The following is a 20,175-nucleotide window of genomic DNA, read 5'->3' on the forward strand; positions in this document are numbered from 1 at the left end:
CACGGCCTGTTCACAAGGTCTTCCCTCTGCCATGCAATGAAGACTAAGTCCAAGAAACCTACTCTATGTACATATTAGATTTAAGTGTGGTTTACGTTTGCTCTTGTGTTTTTTAATTAATTGTCTGTTGAAGCTGTAATGCTTCAAGGGGGCCGGAATGTTCGGTATTCATATTTTTAGAGTATTTAGAAATTAATCATTATGTTAATTAAGTCACTGGTTAATTAATCATGCTAATGTGTATATAAATCACCACATTTATTGTAATATTATTTAGTCTCAGTAACAATTTATTGTAAATAGACTCCCGCTTTCAATATTCAAATGAGATTGCTAAGCCTGCTCGAATTTCCCGCCACAGTAAGGCCTATTTTCCTGTACTACATACCCATGAATCACCTGACGCCGCGTTTGCTTCAATCGCATTTCCTATTGGCCATCGAATTCCTAGACCCCTCTAAACCGCAATTGCATTTTTCAAAGTGTGAAGCCGGCGATCGGCGTCTGTCTGTCCACGGTCGGCGTCCATAACTCACGGTGTATTCCGTTTCTCGTATCTCGGGACATTGATTGCCCATTTTACCTCTCTTAAGCGTATTTTTAGGCTATAGATTAATTATATCTGGCCTCCCTCTCCTCTATAGTACATTTAACTATATATACATTTTAATTTCCCCCTTTTGTTTGTGATTAAATTACTTAAATTGTGATCTAGTGATTTCAGACTCTTCAAACCTCAAGACAGTGTGTGCGCGTCCGTGTATTACTTCTAGACTTTCCGTACGTTTTCACCGCGACTTCCGCGTATTAGTGAGCTCTTTGTGATTATGAACTTGGGTGCGTTGCGTTCTCCAAAATTCTACAAAACAGAAGCACTCGGTCTAAGGACTCCGCCATCCGCCATCGCTCCACCATAGACGACGCCGCTGCCATACTCTCCACCTTTGGATAATTGGACTCAAGGTACAACTTTAAAGTTTTGTGTGTGTTTTAATTAGACTCTAAAACTAATCTCATTTGCCCCTCACAAGACATTTTATTCCATCTCGGGACCTCAGTGCCCTTCAAATTGCAGATTCGCCATTTTCTTTAAAATAATTATTTTTCTCTTGAACTATTAATTAGTTCTGGTCCTTCGAGTTATTAATTATTTTCATTTTCACCCATTACGCCCCCAACAGTTACCATTTTGTCTCCTAATTTATTAAAACTTAAAATTAAATATTCAAGTAAATAATCTTTAATTTAAATGATTGAACATTGTATGGTTATAACTATATTTTTAATTAATAAGATTACAGAATACATCAAATATTTGTAAAAAATAATCTTCTCTATAGAGTTTTTTCCTTAGTAGTTGTAGCTTTTCCCTTTTACAATTTGTTAAATTTATTTTTATGTCCAATTCTTTTAAATTGTTAGGGTGAACACTACTTAAAATTATAAACTTGAGTCTATGAAGTTGTTTTAAACAGTTTGAAACACAATCATAGGAGTTTCATCCAAGGCACAAAATAGGAATTGGAGATTCAAAATTATTTGAATTACTTTGAAGAATAATTTTCAGAATATGAAGTAAAACTGGATTGAATGCACTAATTAAAGATCTTCTTTGAGTTTGATTATGCTTGGTAAAAATCATCGGTGTTCTAAAAAATAAAATATTCTCATTGCTCTGGAGTGATGTAACTTTATCAATCATCTCAAGTTTGCTTATAGATCTATCATTTTTTCCTCTATTTCCTGTAGAAAGGAGTAGATTTTTTGTAATTATTGTAGAATTTCTTATTATACCAATAACAATCCCTCATACATTCCTTGGAGATGTTTTGAAGATTTCATATTCAAATTCTCTTCTTACATCTTCATAGAAATTGTTACATTGGATTCCAGTTATTTCTTTAACTCGTTCAAGATATTTGTTAAACGCTTCCATTATTATAGTCACAATGTTATCTACACACTGTTTTGTAGTAAACTAACCTCTTGTAAAAACTAATCCTACTTTTATAGCACATTTTAATTAATAAATTTAATCTTTTCAAGAAAATATTTCATCCTAATATTTTAACAATTAATTGTTCTACTATTTAATTTTAATTATTTAATTATTATTTTACTCATTCAGATTAAACATAAAGTAGAATCTATTTTGATCATTTTAATTCAATATAAAAAAATAAGAAGAAAAATTGCTTAAACCATATCAATAAAAAATATTTTCTATGTCAAATTTAATTCAAATATCTTAATTTATTTTTAATAAATAATTTAAATGATTGGACATGTGATTTGACATAATAAAGATAAATAGTCTAAATATATCTAAAAGTAAAATTATTAGATGTAATCAAATTTACCAATACTAACCAAAATCCAAATAGTAAGGATAGTCCAAAAAACACTGACTGGTCCCCTAGTAAGATGTTGATTTTATATTCAAGGTAACTAAGGTATATAGAATTATAAGGGGAACATTGTTTCTATAGAGTGGCTAAAAAAGGGGGGGTTTACAAAATTATTGGAAATAGAATATTATTTCTACAGAGGGGGCATGTACTATGGACTTCTAACCATTCTTTTATACATATTTTACAGAATATGTGGTAACATTGTAAGACCACATTTTTATCAGTTACTGTCAAACAAATTGGACAATCCATAGATATATTTGATTCTGTATATGACTTAGGGATATTTTGCTTGACAAATTCACTTATTAGAATTCCCCTTTTAAGATGTATTTTAAAATCAATCAATTTATAAAATTTAATCACATCAAGGTCAATTATGTTTTGATATAATGAAATTGTTGGCCAATGTAATCTATTTTTAAATTTGTCCAAAAGAAAAGAGTCCAACTGTTGATATCTGCTTATAAGATGTCCAAATTGATTTTTATAATACTCTTCTCCTGAATCTAATCTTGAGTATATCAATATCATTTGCTCTTTTGATAATTCCTGGAATTGTAATAAATTTTGCCATATTTGTTGTTGGTTTGTTTTATCATTTATTAAAATCCAAGTTATAAAATCTTTGGATAACTTTTTGTTTCTAAACAATAAATTGAGATTTATTTTGTAATAATGTTTCCATAAATAGCATTCAGGCACATCTTGATACCAAATTAGAATATTCCAATCAATTTTATCTTTGAGATGTGTTAGAATTACATTAGATAGGTTTTGGTGTTTTACCAAAAGACGAAATTCAAACTTATTAAAAAATTCAATAATACTACCAGTATTTAAAGTTTGATGTTTTACAACTTCATTGAAGTTAATTTTGTTTATAAATGTTTTCATAAACTTTTTAGAAAAACATTCATTTTTGTATAGTTTTTTCCAATCATTTTCAGACATTTCTAATAACCTCTGTTTGACAATGTTGAATTTTTGTTGTAATAGTTTTTGAAATTTCTTATCACACATTTCCCTTTCTAAGGTATTATACAAATCATATATATCTTTTGGACTTTTTAAATGACTAACAAAACTAATTACACCCTCCACTGTTATTAAATTATTTATAATTTTCCAAATAATTAATCTTCTACTAATCTGTGGAGTAAATTCTAATCCTAAATTTGTTGCATATTTTTTTAAATTGTTTAAAGTAAATCTTTCCATATTAACAATAAAATAGACAAGAGATTAAAAAACAATAACCGTCACTTGTTTAATTTTATAAAGTACACTGCTACAATTAATTTGTTCAAAACTTCTTCCAGCTGACAAATATTTAAACTTATTTGGACTGATGATGTCTAATCTACACTGCTATTTTTTCCTTCCTCCAACTGAATAAGGTCAGGTTGTTTATTCAGACTAATATGTTTGTGAAGAATCTGCTTTATTATATTTCTTTAAGGTTAAGATTTTTTTGAAATGGATAGGAATTTACAAACCTTTCCTCAGGGACCACCACCTTCTAAACATCACATCACAATCAGAAATCACTATTCACTTGCATTCATAGATATCATAAATATTAGTTTAAACAATTTTTATAATTAAATATGATAAAAGATAAATATTAAAATATATAGAAAGAGTATTAGGTATGTTGTTTATATTCACCTGAGACTGTCTTCTTATTTTGTGTGTATTGTATTTTTTTTATTTTCTTATTAATTTCATCTTTTTATTTGCTTTTTCATCTTTAAGTAGTGTAATAAAATTTCTTTTGGGATATTATACCTTTGTCTGATAATGTAAAAATCTAATAAGTGTACAAATTTCTTTAAAAATGTGTTTTTAATGTGGTGGTGTTTTGAAACTAGCTTCCAGTTCATCTTATAGGAAAAATCTTCTAAAAATACATCAGATGTGTATTTTAGTTTACTTATTAAGGTCCAAATATTAATTTTATATTTTAACAACTGTTCCTTTAGATGTGCCTTTGGATATTGGGATTTAATTTTTATGTAAATATAAAGAACTTGAAACCATTTAAGATTTTTTATCATATCCCTCTGAATGAAATTCAATTGTGGAGACTCAAAAAATAAAAGGATATTTGTTATGTTATCCATATTTGAATCTCCAGTAGAACTCTTAAAGGTTATTTTCTACTAAAGAGGTAATAACTAAAAGTTTGATAAGCTAATACATCTTGGAGAATACTCACAAAACACTGAAGTGGGATCTTAAATGGGGTGGTTGATATCCCAGATCAAAGCCCCCTTACTGTATTCTTGAAATCTTAAAAGTAAATGTAATTAGTGATAAATTTTGACTTAATTTAAGAAGGATTGTGAGGAGGTTTAGTAACTTAAACACAGTATAGTTATAAATATATTTTTAATTAATAAGTTATAAATACATTTTTAATTAATAATAAGTTATTAATACATTTTTAATTAATAAGATTACAGAATACATCAAATATTTGTAAAAAATAATCTTCTCTATAGAGTTTCTTCCTTAGTAGTTGTAGCTTTTCCCTTTTACAATTTGTCAGATTTATTTTAATGTCCAATTCTTTTAAATTATTAGGGTGAACACTGCTTAAAATTATAAACTTGGGTCTATGAAGTTGTTTTAAACAGTTTGAAACACAATCATAGGAATTTCGTCCAAGACACAAAATAGGAATCGGAGATTCAAAATTATTTGAATTACTTCGAAGAATAATTTTTAGAATATGAAGTAAAACTGGATTGAATGCACTAATTAAAGATCTTCTTTGAGTTTGATTATGCTTGGTAAAAATCATTGGTGTTCTAAAAAATAAAATATTCTCATTGCTCTGGAGTGATGTAACTTTATCAATCATCTCAAGTTTGCTTATAGATCTATCATTTTTTTCTCTATTTCCTGTAGAAAGGAGTAGATTTTTTGTAATTATTGAAGAATTTCTTATTATACCAATAACAATCCCTCGTACATTCCTTGGAGATGTTTTAAAGATTTCATATTCAAATTCTCTTCTTACATCTTCATAGAAATTGTTACATTGGATTCCAGTTATTTCTTTAACTTGTTCAAGATATTTGTCAAATGCTTCCATTATTATAGTCACAATGTTATCCACACACTGTTTTGTAGTAAAGTAACCTCTTGTAAAAACTAACCCTACTTTTATAGCACATTTTTTATTAATAAATAGAATCTATTCAAGAAAGTATTTTAACAATTATTCTCCTTCTTTAATATTTAATAGTTTTATTATTTATACAAGAATAATATGATCTTTTATAGAAACTTGTATAGTTATAGATTTTTTAAATTGTACTTTTTATAACAACTGAGTTTTATATTATTAAATTACCACATTCAATGTTCAAAGAATAATTTTGTTTGTTCACTAAAATTAAAATCTTATTCAACAATAGCATCAAATATTTTCATATGAGATATCATAAGTTTATTCATCTGATATATTATAACAAACATCAAATAATGTTAGAATATTAAAACTTGTATAATCCTTAATAATATTTATAAATATAATATATTTATATTTTTATGAAAAAAACACACGGATGGTTGCAGTAATAGTTTGACGGCAAATGGCACATTTAATTAGTGACAAAGCACACTTTACACAGGCCACAGCATGACCACAGGGTAAGAATACAATAGCAACTTCTTCCATATAACATATTTTGCATTCATTACTTCCTGAAGTTTTATTTTGTAAATTGGTGCTTAGTACTGTTTTATTATCCTCCTCTTGTTTTGGTTTACATTCATTTGAAGTATCTTGTTTTAATTTTTTTGTTAAAGATTGTTTACAGATTTTACTAACAAAATCTTTCCCCTTAGTTGTTAATAAAAAATAACATTTTGAGAACCATCTAGCATGTTCAACCCAGGGTTCATCCGACTCCTCATTCCAATTATTTAAACCCCCACCACAGTAATAGCATATAATACCATCTCCCTTCTTTGTATAAAAAAATCCAGCCTCACTAAACATTTCAGGTGTAAACTTTAATGTTTTTGGCCAATTTTTAAAAGATTTAAGTCTTGCATCTAATAATGTGTAATTGGGAAAGGATGGAAATTTAATTTGATTAATTCCTAAGTTTTGAAATGAAAGTAATAACTCATCTTTAGAGTTATTTTTTATGGGAACATTTCCACATGGTATATTTTGTAAAAGTTTGCATGATGGTGACCATTGTTTATGATCTGATGCAGGATCATCACCTTCAACCCAAGATCCAATTTCTACACCACAAAATGCACACCGAACAAAATCTTCTCTCTGAAAATAATAGAATCCACCATTTGCCATTAAATTTGGACTTAAGAATGTAACTGGCCAATTCACAAAACTATTTAATCTTTCTATTTCATAATAAAATCTTTGAATATTATCTGACATATTCAAATTTTCCAACACTAACCAAAACACAACCAATAAGGATAATCCATATAACACTGAACCAAAATCTAAACAGTAATAGTTTTCCATACAACACTGACTGGTCTCTTAGTAAGATGCTGGTTTTGTATATGAGAAATTTTAGAAACTATTTGACTAAGGTGGGGTTTTTTCATTTACTAGTATGTGGTAGGGATTATTTTAACTTATAAATCATAATTGCAGGTTTAACTACCACATAAATTTAAGTAAAATTGGCAAAATAAACATGACAAATTCTAATTATACCCCTTTAAAATGAATAATTGCATTGGATAATATTCAATAACAAGTTTATAAGTGAATAAATAAATTTATTTACATTCAAATTGAATACAGTTTAGAATTTGTGACATAATATTTACAATTTATAGTGATTTTCATATTTATAGATCTTAAAAGGAAAGTTGTTCATCTTCAAATTTTATATCTTCCAGGAATACTGTTTGAAAATCTTCTATATATTTCATTTCTGTTTCATCCAGTTGGCATTGGTTATTTTCATCAAAGTTGTTGAAATCTTCTGTACATTTCATTTTTGTTTCATCCAGTTGACATTGGTTATTTACATTTAAGTTGCTAATTATTCCAAAAACTTCTGTACATCCTATTTTTTCTTCAGTATCTTCCATGAATACTGTTTGAAAGTCTATATATTTTATTTCATTGTTGGTTATGTTAAAATCTTTAAATTCCATTTTTTCTTCAGTCAGTTGACACTGGTTAGTTTTGTAATAATTCTTATTATACTTTTCTATTTGGTTTAGCATTTCTATTTCTTCTTCTGTTAGATGAGGTGTTTCAAGTATAATTTTTTTCTTTTCAACTGAGCTGTTACTTTCTACTTTGATTTTATCAAGATTGAGTTCATCTTCTGAATATTCATTATAATCTTCATTTTTTATAGTTATATTTAAGTTAGGGGTTTGTTCTAAATGTCCTTCAACAGGTTCTTCATCTTGTGAAATTATATTATATTCTTCATTTTCTGTAGTTTTATTGGAGTTAGATGTTTGTTCCCAAATAATTTGAGGGGTTTCACCATCTTCCATTTGTACATTTGTTCTATATTTGTTTGTTTTACTTCTTCTAGTTTTCTTAATGTAAGGTCTTTTTTTAGAGACTTTTTGCCATACCAAGTCAATTTCCTTTGGTGGAAAATTACCAATCAGAAATGAAATCAGGGTATCAACTTGTGATGTTATTATTGGATTTAATTTGGAAAAGTTTGATTTTAGAACTAAAAATCTTAATATGTTTTCAACAATTTTTTTTTCTTCTTTGGATTTCAATGTTGCTTCAAATTTCAATGTTGATTCCAATTTCAATGTTGGTTCCATCCTTACGTCTAAGTGTTAAACACTCATATGTTTCAATACTATAGTAAACACTTCCGTGTTATTCCAACACTGTAACCATCCAAGAGCTGCAGTTAGTTATATCCTGGTTTCCTTGGGGGGGAGGGTGATTGTAGAGTGGGGATTTTGATTATTGTAGTATTGGAGGGGGTTTAGTTATATCTTGGTTTTCTTGGGGGGGGGGGTGATGGTAGAGTAGGGACTTTGATTACTGTAGTATTGAAGGGGGTTATTTTAATTATATGATTGGTAATGGGATAATATTTCGGCAGAAGGGGCATGTATTGTGACATTTCATCCATTCTGTTATACATATTCTACAAAATATATGTTTGCATTGTAAAATAATATTATCTTGTGTTTGATTCAAACATATTGGGCAATCTGATTGAACAGTTGATTCAGTATAGGGTTTGGGGATATGATGTTTGACATGGTCACTTAGTGGTATACCTCTTGACAGGTAAATTTTAAAATCAATCACTGCTTTAAACTTGATCAAATCATCATCAGATATATTCTGATATCTTGAGATTGTTGGCCAGTGCAATATGTTTGGAAAGAAATCTAAAAGGAAAGAGTCCAGCTGTTGATACCTACTAATCAAATGTCCAAACTGTTTTGTATAATACTCTTCTCCATTTTTTAACAGTAAATGTATTAACAGTATTTGCTCTCTAGTTAAGTCTTGGTATTGAGCTAAATTTGGCCATATCTGTTGAAAACTCATTTGATCATTTATCAGTATCCATGTTATGAACTCTCTTGATAATTTCTTGGCTCTTAATAAAACATTTAGAGAAAGTTTATTGTAATTTTTCAATATATACTCCTCAGGCACATCTTGATAGTAGATCAATATATCCCAATTGATTTGATTTTGAAGTTGGGTAAGGACAATGCTAGAGAAGTTTTGGTTTTCAACTAAAACCACAAAGTTAAACTTGTTGAAAAATTTGATGATAATTCTAGAATTGAGATTTTGATACTTTACAACTTCATTAAAATCAATTTTACTCTCAAATGTTGTCATAAAATTCTCTGAAAAAGATTCATTTTTATATAGTTTTTTCCATGCTACTTGATTCATTCGTAATAGTTTCTGTTTAACAATGTAGAATTTTGTTTGTAGTCTACTCTGTAAACTCCCCTCAAATACTTCTTCTTCCAATGTATTATACAAATCATATAAATCTTTTGGATCATTCAAACGATCAATAAAATATTGTACATTTTCTACTTCTACCAATTCGTTCATGATCTTCCAAATAATCCTTCTTCGACTAGTATTTGGAATAACATCAACACCAACATTTCTTGCAATATTTTTCAAATTTTGTACTGTATACCTTTCCATATTTATAAAAACAACAAAGAGTTGGGTAAATATTATTTCAACTTACATATATCTGAACCCACTAAATATATTTATCACTTAGAACACTTCAACATGTTTGTTACTCAACTAACTTATGTCAAGTACCATTTCAGACTGAGTTGTTCATGGAATGGTTGGTTCTTTATGTATGTTTGTTGGGCATGTGAAATAGAGAGGGGGAATTTGTAAAATTCCCCACTCTAAATAGACAATTAAAACCCCCACCACTACAACCATTTAAATTTCACTTAAACAGTGAGGGGGTTAATTTTGCAAAACTCCCCACTCTAGATAGACAATTGGAACCCCCATCACTATAACCATTTAAATTTCACTTAAACAGGTTAAAGGTTAATTTTCAAAACTTCCCACTCTAAACAGATGGACAATTAGAACCCCTACCTCTATATTTAATTAAATATTTAAGTCATTTAGAAGGGTTTCAAAGTCATCCTGAATATATAAGTAACTAGAAGTAACAAGAGAGTTTCAAGGTCATCCTGAGTGATAATATGTAAGTTACTAGAAGTGACAAGAGGGTTTCAAGGTCATCCTGAGTGATAATATGTAAGTTACTAGAAGTAACAAAGAGAGTTTCAAGGTCATCCTGAGTGGTAATATATAAGTTACTAGAAGTGACAAGAGGGTTTCAAGGTCATCCTGAGTGATAATATGTAAGCTACTAGAAGTGACAAGATGGTTCAAGGTCATCCTGATATTTATAAAGTGGGAAGGGGAGTTCCAAAGTTATTTATGATATATGAAAAAATCTGTAATAGGGGTCTGGTTGGATGTTTAGGTTATCCTGAGTAGAATTAGTAGGGAAGATTTTTGATTGGGTGTGAGTATTGTACAAGAGAAGTTGAATGATCCAAACTTATATATTGTAGAATTAGTAGGGAAGATTTTTGATTGGGTGTGAGTATCAAGAGAAGTTGAATGATCCAAACTTATATATTGTATTATATGAGATAATTACAAGAGAAGTTGAATGATCCAAACTTATATATTGTAGAATTAGTAGGGAAGATTTTTGATTGGGTGTGAGTATCAAGAGAAGTTGAATGATCCAAACTTATATATTGTATTATATGAGATAATTTTACCAAGGATTTTAAGTTAATTTTCATACTTTTAATCCTTTTGAACCTTAAGTGTCTAATATTAAGCCCAACTAAGCCTTATAGTAAAGAGGGGTATATGGACTTAAAATATGAGAGATATAGACATACTTTATTTACATAAAACATTCCTTACATTAAATAATATTTAGAATAGGTACATTGTTAAAATTAAATCCCTAAATTAAATATTTCATATTTAAACTTCTGATTAATAAACATAGCAGCATGAAATACAAAATTTATATTAGTGCTCTATAGATATTTGCAAAATTAATTTGTATTTTTATCAGAGATGATTCTTTTCTTGAAAGATATAGAAATATTCTTGGTGGTTTTAAAATTGGAAAACTAAAGGAGTTTTATAAATATAATATTTGATCAAAAAGAAGGAGTTTTATAAATATAATATTTGATCAGAAAGACCTAACTTAGTGTTTTACATGTAATAGCAACTAAACATTATGTTTTTAATGACTGTTTTTATGTTAAAGAGTGATTAGTATCAAAGTTTCTTTGATTAATTGAAAAAGCTATAAATCTCTGTTTTAAATTTTTTAAGTCTGTAACATTTTTAGTATGCACTGCTAAGATTAAAGTGCTACAGATATTTCTTTGTTTAGAAGTATTAATAATACACTAAAGATTTTATAAATGTACCTACAACTTTAAGTTTAAAAGTAGTCCTACTAATTTTCTAAGTGTTTAAGTCTATTACACCTTTAGTTAACACTGCAAGGTTTCCAGTGTTATAGACTGTTTTCTAGATTTAAAAGTAGTAGGAAAATTTTTTTCAAGTTTTATGAAAAACTAACCTACAACCCTACTAATTTTCTAAATGTTTAAGTCTATTACACCTTTAGTTAACACCGCAAGGTTTCCAGTGTTATAGACTGTTTTCTAGATTTAAAAGTAGTAAGGAAAAAATTTCTAAGTTTATGAAAAAAAATAAACCTACAACCCTACTAATTTTCTAAGTGTTTAAGTCTATTACACCTTTAGTTAACACCGCAAGGTTTCCAGTGTTATAGACTGTTTTCTAGATTTAAAAGTAGTAAGGAAAATTTTTTTCAAGTTTTATGAAAAACTAACCTACAACCCTACTAATTTTCTAAATGTTTAAGTCTATTACACCTTCAGTTAACACTGCAAGGTTTCCAGTGTTATAGACTGTTTTCTAGATTTAAAAGTAGTAGGAAAATTTTTTTCAAGTTTTATGAAAAACTAACCTACAACCCTACTAATTTTCTAAATGTTTAAGTCTATTACACCTTTAGTTAACACCGCAAGGTTTCCAGTGTTATAGACTGTTTTCTAGATTTAAAAGTAGTAAGGAAAAAATTTCTAAGTTTATGAAAAAAAATAAACCTACAACCCTACTAATTTTCTAAGTGTTTAAGTCTATTACACCTTTAGTTAACACCGCAAGGTTTCCAGTGTTATAGACTGTTTTCTAGATTTAAAAGTAGTAAGGAAAATTTTTTTCAAGTTTTATGAAAAACTAACCTACAACCCTACTAATTTTCTAAATGTTTAAGTCTATTACACCTTCAGTTAACACCGCAAGGTTTCCAGTGTTATAGACTGTTTTCTAGATTTAAAAGTAGTAGGAAAATTTTTTTCAAGTTTTATGAAAAACTAACCTACAACCCTACTAATTTTCTAAATGTTTAAGTCTATTACGCCTTTAGTTAACACCGCAAGGTTTCCAGTGTTATAGACTGTTTTCTAGATTTAAAAGTAGTAAGGAAAAAATTTCTAAGTTTATGAAAAAAAATAAACCTACAACCCTACTAATTTTCTAAGTGTTTAAGTCTATTACACCTTTAGTTAACACCGCAAGGTTTCCAGTGTTATAGACTGTTTTCTAGATTTAAAAGTAGTAAGGAAAATTTTTTTCAAGTTTTATGAAAAACTAACCTACAACCCTACTAATTTTCTAAATGTTTAAGTCTATTACACCTTCAGTTAACACCGCAAGGTTTCCAGTGTTATAGACTGTTTTCTAGATTTAAAAGTAGTAGGAAAATTTTTTTCAAGTTTTATGAAAAACTAACCTACAACCCTACTAATTTTCTAAATGTTTAAGTCTATTACGCCTTTAGTTAACACCGCAAGGTTTCCAGTGTTATAGACTGTTTTCTAGATTTAAAAGTAGTAAGGAAAAAATTTCTAAGTTTATGAAAAACTAACCTACAACCCTACTTTTTTTCTAAGTGTTTAAGTCTATTACACCTTTAGTTAACACCGCAAGGTTTCCAGTGTTATAGACTGTTTTCTAGATTTAAAAGTAGTAAGGAAAATTTTTTTCAAGTTTTATGAAAAACTAACCTACAACCCTACTAATTTTCTAAATGTTTAAGTCTATTACACCTTCAGTTAACACCGCAAGGTTTCCAGTGTTATAGACTGTTTTCTAGATTTAAAAGTAGTAGGAAAATTTTTTTCAAGTTTTATGAAAAACTAACCTACAACCCTACTAATTTTCTAAATGTTTAAGTCTATTACACCTTTAGTTAACACCGCAAGGTTTCCAGTGTTATAGACTGTTTTCTAGATTTAAGGAAAAAATTTCTAAGTTTATGAAAAACTAACCTACAACCCTACTAATTTTCTAAGTGTTTAAGTCTATTACACCTTCAGTTAACACCGCAAGGTTTCCAGTGTTATAGACTGTTTTCTAGATTTAAAAGTAGTAAGGAAAAAATTTCTAAGTTTATGAAAAACTAACCTACAACCCTACTAATTTTCTAAATGTTTAAGTCTATTACACCTTTAGTTAACACCGCAAGGTTTCCAGTGTTATAGACTGTTTTCTAGATTTAAAAGTAGTAAGGAAAAAATTTCTAAGTTTATGAAAAACTAACCTACAACCCTACTAATTTTCTAAGTGTTTAAGTCTATTACACCTTTAGTTAACACTGCAAGGTTTCCAGTGTTATAGACTGTTTTCTAGATTTAAAAGTAGTAAGGAAAAAATTTCTAAGTTTATGAAAAAAAATAAACCTACAACCCTACTAATTTTCTAAGTGTTTAAGTCTATTACACCTTTAGTTAACACCGCAAGGTTTCCAGTGTTATAGACTGTTTTCTAGATTTAAAAGTAGTAAGGAAAATTTTTTTCAAGTTTTATGAAAAACTAACCTACAACCCTACTAATTTTCTAAATGTTTAAGTCTATTACACCTTCAGTTAACACCGCAAGGTTTCCAGTGTTATAGACTGTTTTCTAGATTTAAAAGTAGTAGGAAAATTTTTTTCAAGTTTTATGAAAAACTAACCTACAACCCTACTAATTTTCTAAATGTTTAAGTCTATTACACCTTTAGTTAACACCGCAAGGTTTCCAGTGTTATAGACTGTTTTCTAGATTTAAAAGTAGTAAGGAAAAAATTTCTAAGTTTATGAAAAACTAACCTACAACCCTACTTTTTTTCTAAATGTTTACAAAGATTCATTTTTTCCACAGTAAGAAACATAAGAAAACATTCATGAAGCTCTCTAAAGTAGTTTTAATGTACTGGATATATCTTGGATCCCAATTAAAACTTTGACAAGAGAATGGTAGGGAGAATTATAATTTTAAGAATCAATTAAATAATATTTGTAAACCTCCCTCCTATGAATTATGGGAATGGATAGAACACATTTAGATTTTGAAATTATTAAAATTCAATTTTTAAATTCAAATTTATTTGTTTAAAGTTAAAATAGTGTTAAATAAAATTATATTTCTTATATTCAATTTATTTTAAAAAGCATAAATAATGTTAAATAAAATTATATTTCTAAAATTCAAGTTTATTTTGAAAAGTATAAAGTAAACTTTTTGTAGATCACTGATGCTATGTTGGTCAAGGAAGTAATATTCCTAAGTTTATTGTAAAAACTTGTTAAAATCTGTGCTGTATATCTGGCACATGGATACATCTAAGTGTTGTTACTATGGTAACTATTTGAAAATATTTTAAGTCTGAAAATGGACTTATTCAATTTTAATTGAAGGAACCTATATATCAGTTAATTGAATATGATTAAGTATTCATGTCATTGTGACTTTTGAAAAATATTCTGTCTTAAAAAGACTTAAATATTTTTAAAGGAAAGAACCTAGCTATAACCACTTGAATACAACTAAGTTTCTAGCATATGTGAGTGTATTGAAGACTTATGCAGGAAACAACTAAACATGTGTACGGCCGATTATAGACTGAGTAACAACTACCCCTCACATTTTACATTGTCACCTTAAGAGTAGTTCTAAATGTACTAGTATAAATCTTGGGTTCCTATTGAAAAGGGTAGGGAGAATTGCAATTTTGAGAATCCATAATAATATTTGTTAATCACCTTTTACTAATTGTGTAAATAGGCATAGTATATTTACATTTTAAAATTAACAAAATTGTATTTTCAAATTAAAAGTTGTTTGGATTGGTATAAAGTAAACTGGCAGATCACTGAGGTCCAGATTTGTTTAGAGTATAATCATATTGAATGTAAATAAGTATTGCTGACATGGGGAATGTTTAAAACTGTTTAAGGTTTGTAATAATTTTAAATAAGGGAACTCACCTAAGTCTAAAGAAAAAAACTTGTAAAATTTGTTCAGATTATCAGTTGCTTGTATTTGGCTAAGTTTCACTGACATTTAAACTGAAAATTTTCTAAGTTTATTAAAAGACTTGTTATAATTTTGAACGAGTAAACTCACCTAAGTCTAAAGAAAAAAACTTATAAAATTTATTCAGATAATCAGTTGCTTGTATTTGGCTAAGTTTCACTGACATTTAGAATGAAAATTTTCTAAGTTTATTAAAGGACTTGTTATAATTTTAAACAAGGGAACTCACCTAAGTCTAAAGAAAAAAACTTGTGAAATTTGTTTAGATTATCAGTTGCTTGTATTTGGCTAAGTTTCACTGACATTTAAACTGAAAATTTTCTAAGTTTATTAAAGTACTTGTTATAATTTTGAATGAGTAAACTCACCAAAGACTAAAGAAAAAAACTTATAAAATTTGTTCAGATTATCAGTTGTTTGTATTTGGCTAAGTTTCACTGACATTTAGAATGAAAATTTTCTAAGTTTATTAAAGGATGTTATAATTTTAAACAAGGGAACTCACCTAAGTCTAAAGAAAACAACTTGTGAAATTTCTTCAGATTATCAGTTGCTTGTATTTGGCTAAGTTTCACTGACATTTAGATTGGCTAAGTTTCACTGACATTTAGAATGAAAATTTTCTAAGTTTATTAAAGGACTTGTTATAATTTTAAACAAGGGAACTCACCTAAGTCTAAAGAAAAAAAACTTGTGAAATTTGTTCAGATTATCAGTTACTTGTATTTGGCTAAGTTTCACTGACATTTAAACTGAAAATTTTCTAAGTTTATTAAAGGATTTGTTATAATTTTGAACGAGTAAACTCACCTAAGTCTAAAGAAAAAAACTTGTGAAATTTGTTCAGATTATCAGTTGCTTGTATTTGGCTAAGTTTCACTGACATTTAAACTGAAACATTTCTAAGTTTATTAAAGGACTTGTTATAATTTTGAATGAGTAAACTCACCAAAGACTAAAGAAAAAAACTTATAAAATTTGTTCAGATTATCAGTTGCTTGTACTAAGTCTAAAGAAAAAAACTTATAAAATTTGTTCAGATTATCAGTTGCTTGTATTTGGCTAAGTTTCACTGACATTTAGAATGAAAATTTTCTAAGTTTATTAAAGGACTTGTTATTTGCTTGTATTTGGCTAAGTTTCACTGACATTTAGATTGGCTAAGTTTCACTGACATTTAGAATGAAAATTTTCTAAGTTTATTAAAGGACCTGTTATAATTTTAAACAAGGGAACTCACCTAAGTCTAAAAAAAAACTTGTGAAATTTGTTCAGATTATCAGTTACTTGTATTTGGCTAAGTTTCACTGACATTTAAACTGAAAATTTTCTAAGTTTATTAAAGGATTTGTTATAATTTTGAACGAGTAAACTCACCTAAGTCTAAAGAAAAAAACTTGTGAAATTTGTTCAGATTATCAGTTGTTTGTATTTGACTAAGTTTCACTGACATTTAAACTGAAACATTTCTAAGTTTATTAAAGGACTTGTTATAATTTTGAATGAGTAAACTCACCAAAGACTAAAGAAAAAAACTTAAAGGACTTGTTATAATTTTGAATGAGTAAACTCACCAAAGACTAAAGAAAAAAACTTGTGAAATTTGTTCAGATTATCAGTTGCTTGTACTAAGTCTAAAGAAAAAAACTTATAAAATTTGTTCAGATTATCAGTTGCTTGTATTTGGCTAAGTTTCACTGACATTTAGAATGAAAATTTTCTAAGTTTATTAAAGGACTTGTTATAATTTTAAACAAGGGAACTCCCCTAAGTCTAAAGAAAAAAACTTATGAAATTTGTTCAGATTATCAGTTGCTTGTATTTGGCTAAGTTTCACTGATATTTAGACTTAAAATGTTCTAAGTTTATTTTCACTGACATTTAGAATGAAAATTTTCTAAGTTTATTAAAAGACTTGTTATAATTTTGAACGAGGAAACTTAACTAGCTATACTTTGACTAAGTCTCTAGCCTATGTGTGTGTTGAGAACTTACCCAGGAGATGACTAAACACTTGTGCTGCCGATGAGAGACTGAAGGAACAGCTCCTCCTATTTTGCCAATTCAGACATACCCACACACACAGGGTTAACATTTTAGAAATACATGACCAATGAGACTCCCCCCCTCTTATCCCCTCTTCTCCCTTCTCCCCCTTGTCATATTTCTTCTCCTACTTCTCCTTTTCTCCCCCTCCTTCCCCTCCTCCTACCTAGAATATTTGGCACAATGCCTTATTTGACACCAACTCTTTAGGACCATTTCTATAATTAATTCATCCAATAGTTTGGCACCACATCTGGGTGTCTGAGCAAGTCTTGGTGGATCTGATAGATACTTGTTATACTACTTAGAATCATAATAAGATTATTCTATTAAATACATCAATGAGAGAAACTGTCCCAAAATTAGTCCTACTGTAGTATATCAATAAAAATAAAGATGGTACTTTGTATAGATTTTAATATAAATATGAGTAAAAGTTGAGTGGCATGATCTTTTATTATTGATGGTGATTAAGGCTAAGGCTCAAATAAAAAACAAATCACACTGCAGTGTAGGCAACAAAACACTACATTACAGTGGTGGATAGTTGTACCTAACTCTTAAGATTAAAATCTGACAAACAACCAACTTATTTACTTAAAAAATATGGGATAGGGCAACAAACTTATTAATTAATCTATCCACTATTATGATGTCATGAATCTTACAGCATGGCATGTTTTTCTAGTGGAGCTATATTAAGACTGACACATTTCTTAGACATAGCTATTAATTAATAGCCCATATAGCTAATGTCAATCAAATAAAATAGAGGAGGTGCCAAATTATTTTAGCTTCAGTGTTAATCTATGGGAATCTATTGAAATGAACTAATATAAATAAGATTACTAATCTCTTGTCAATCTATCCTATTTTTACTAGTAAATGACAAGTTTAAGGGTTTAATCTCCTTACAAAATTATTCTTCTTCTTGTCAATTATTATAAATCATTGAGTAGTTACCATTATCAAGTTTAAGGATATTTTCAATAAAACAATCATATATGAAAAAACATTTATTTTATATTATTCTAATACAAGAACTATAGACTACATTAATTTCAGTTTGACTTATTTTTAATTAAAATAACATAGGGAGTTTTAAACTTCCATTTATGTGCATTTTATTTATAACTAATAACAATACAAAAACACTTTGATATACTAAATTATTTATTTTTAAAACTCTCCAAAATCATCTGTAGAGAAATGCCAAAATTCCCCTAAAAACTCTTTCTCTTAGTCCAATTATGCTAGTTTGTAACCTTGTTCAAATAAATGTTAATTTGTGGTTGCATAATGTTGTACAAATACCCCTAGATAATTATTTCCATTTCAAGGGATTAATATTATGTAACATGGTTTGATTTTAGATGGAAATTTTGGAAAGTAAAAATTAGTTTTACATTTATAATTGTTAAAAGTAACCTGCAGTAACAAGATGTATTTATAATAACAAAGCTCTGGAAATTACCTCATCACTTGGTCCAGTACAAGTCCTGGGTGGAGTAGGGGTAGAAGGTTCCAAGTTGTTTTTATAGGGGTTTATTTCGTCAAGAGTATATATGTACAGTTTCAAGACCAGTGTTGAATATCTGTGATGAATTTCTTTAGGAAAAAACAAAATAATACTTATAAAATTTGTTTGGATTATTAGTTGCTTGAATATGGCTAAGTATTACTGACATAGAGACTGTTTGGCTATATTCTAAGTTTTTAAAAGGATGTGTAATAATTTTAAATAAAGGAAACTAGCAATATTCCTAAGAGGATTGTAAAACTTGTTAAAATGTATGCTGTTAGTCTTATTCTTAAAATATATGCTGTTAGTCTTATTCAAGTAATTGATCCTCTTATAGATCTAAACAAATTCTTACTTTAAACTTTGAAATGATTTTAGGATCATTCTATTAAATTGTAACAAGTCCTTTTCTAGACTTAGAATATTTTTTAATAGTTACTATAGCAGCAACAATTGGATATATGTACCAGATTAGTAGGATATACAGCATAGATTTTAACATGTTTTTACAATCAACTTAGGAATATTGTTAGTTTCCTTTATTTAAAATTATTACAAGTCCTTTTAAAAACTTACAACATTTTCAGTCTATGTCAGCAAAACTTAGCCAAATACAAGCAACTGATAATATGAACAAATTTCACAAGTTCCTTCTTTAAACATAGGTGAATTTCCTCATTCAAAATTATTATAAGTCCTTTAAAAACTTAGAACATTTCTAATTGTAACAAAGATGACTATTGGAATATATTCTAAGTTTGAACCTAACTATAGTCATTTAAATATGACTAAGTTTCTAACATATGTGAGTGTGTTGAAGACTGAAAATTTTCTAAGTTTGAACCTAGCTATAGTCACTTGAATATGACTAAGTTTCTAACATATGTGAATGTATTGAAGACTGAAAATTTTCTAAGTTTGAACCTAGCTATAGTCACTTTTGGCTAAGTTTTGCTGACATAGAGACTGAAAATTTGTCTAAGTCTTTTAAAAGGACTTGTAATAATTTTTAACAAGTGAAGCTAGCTAACTATACTTTGACTAAGTCTCTAGCCTATGTGTGTGTTGAGGTTTACCTAGGAGACAACCAAACGCTTCTGCTACTGATTAAAGACTGAGGAACCAACTACCCCCACACTCACCCATGTCAACATTCCTATTCTCATTGTGACAATTGAGAATAGGAATGTTGACGTCATTCAGCCAATTCCAGAACAACTGTCTTAATTGACTTGACCATGACTCCATAG

General features: G+C 28.3%; 1 protein-coding gene across 1 annotated transcript; it reads right to left on the minus strand.

Moving 5' to 3' along the window:
• Positions 1-5,970: 5,970 nt before the first annotated feature.
• LOC128997362 (death-associated inhibitor of apoptosis 1-like) lies at positions 5,971-20,071 on the minus strand. The gene is made up of 2 exons (XM_054422999.1): positions 20,068-20,071; positions 5,971-6,854 (listed from the first exon to the last, which is right to left on the minus strand). Exons 1-2 carry the CDS (start codon positions 20,069-20,071, stop codon positions 5,971-5,973), a joined length of 888 nt encoding a protein of 295 aa, XP_054278974.1.
• Between the last annotated feature and the right edge of the window lie 104 nt (positions 20,072-20,175).

This window comes from Macrosteles quadrilineatus, unplaced genomic scaffold (assembly GCF_028750875.1).
Source record: "Macrosteles quadrilineatus isolate MER2022 unplaced genomic scaffold, UCM_ALF_1.0 Scaffold_6__1_contigs__length_79288215, whole genome shotgun sequence".
Classification (NCBI taxonomy): domain Eukaryota; kingdom Metazoa; phylum Arthropoda; class Insecta; order Hemiptera; family Cicadellidae; genus Macrosteles; species Macrosteles quadrilineatus.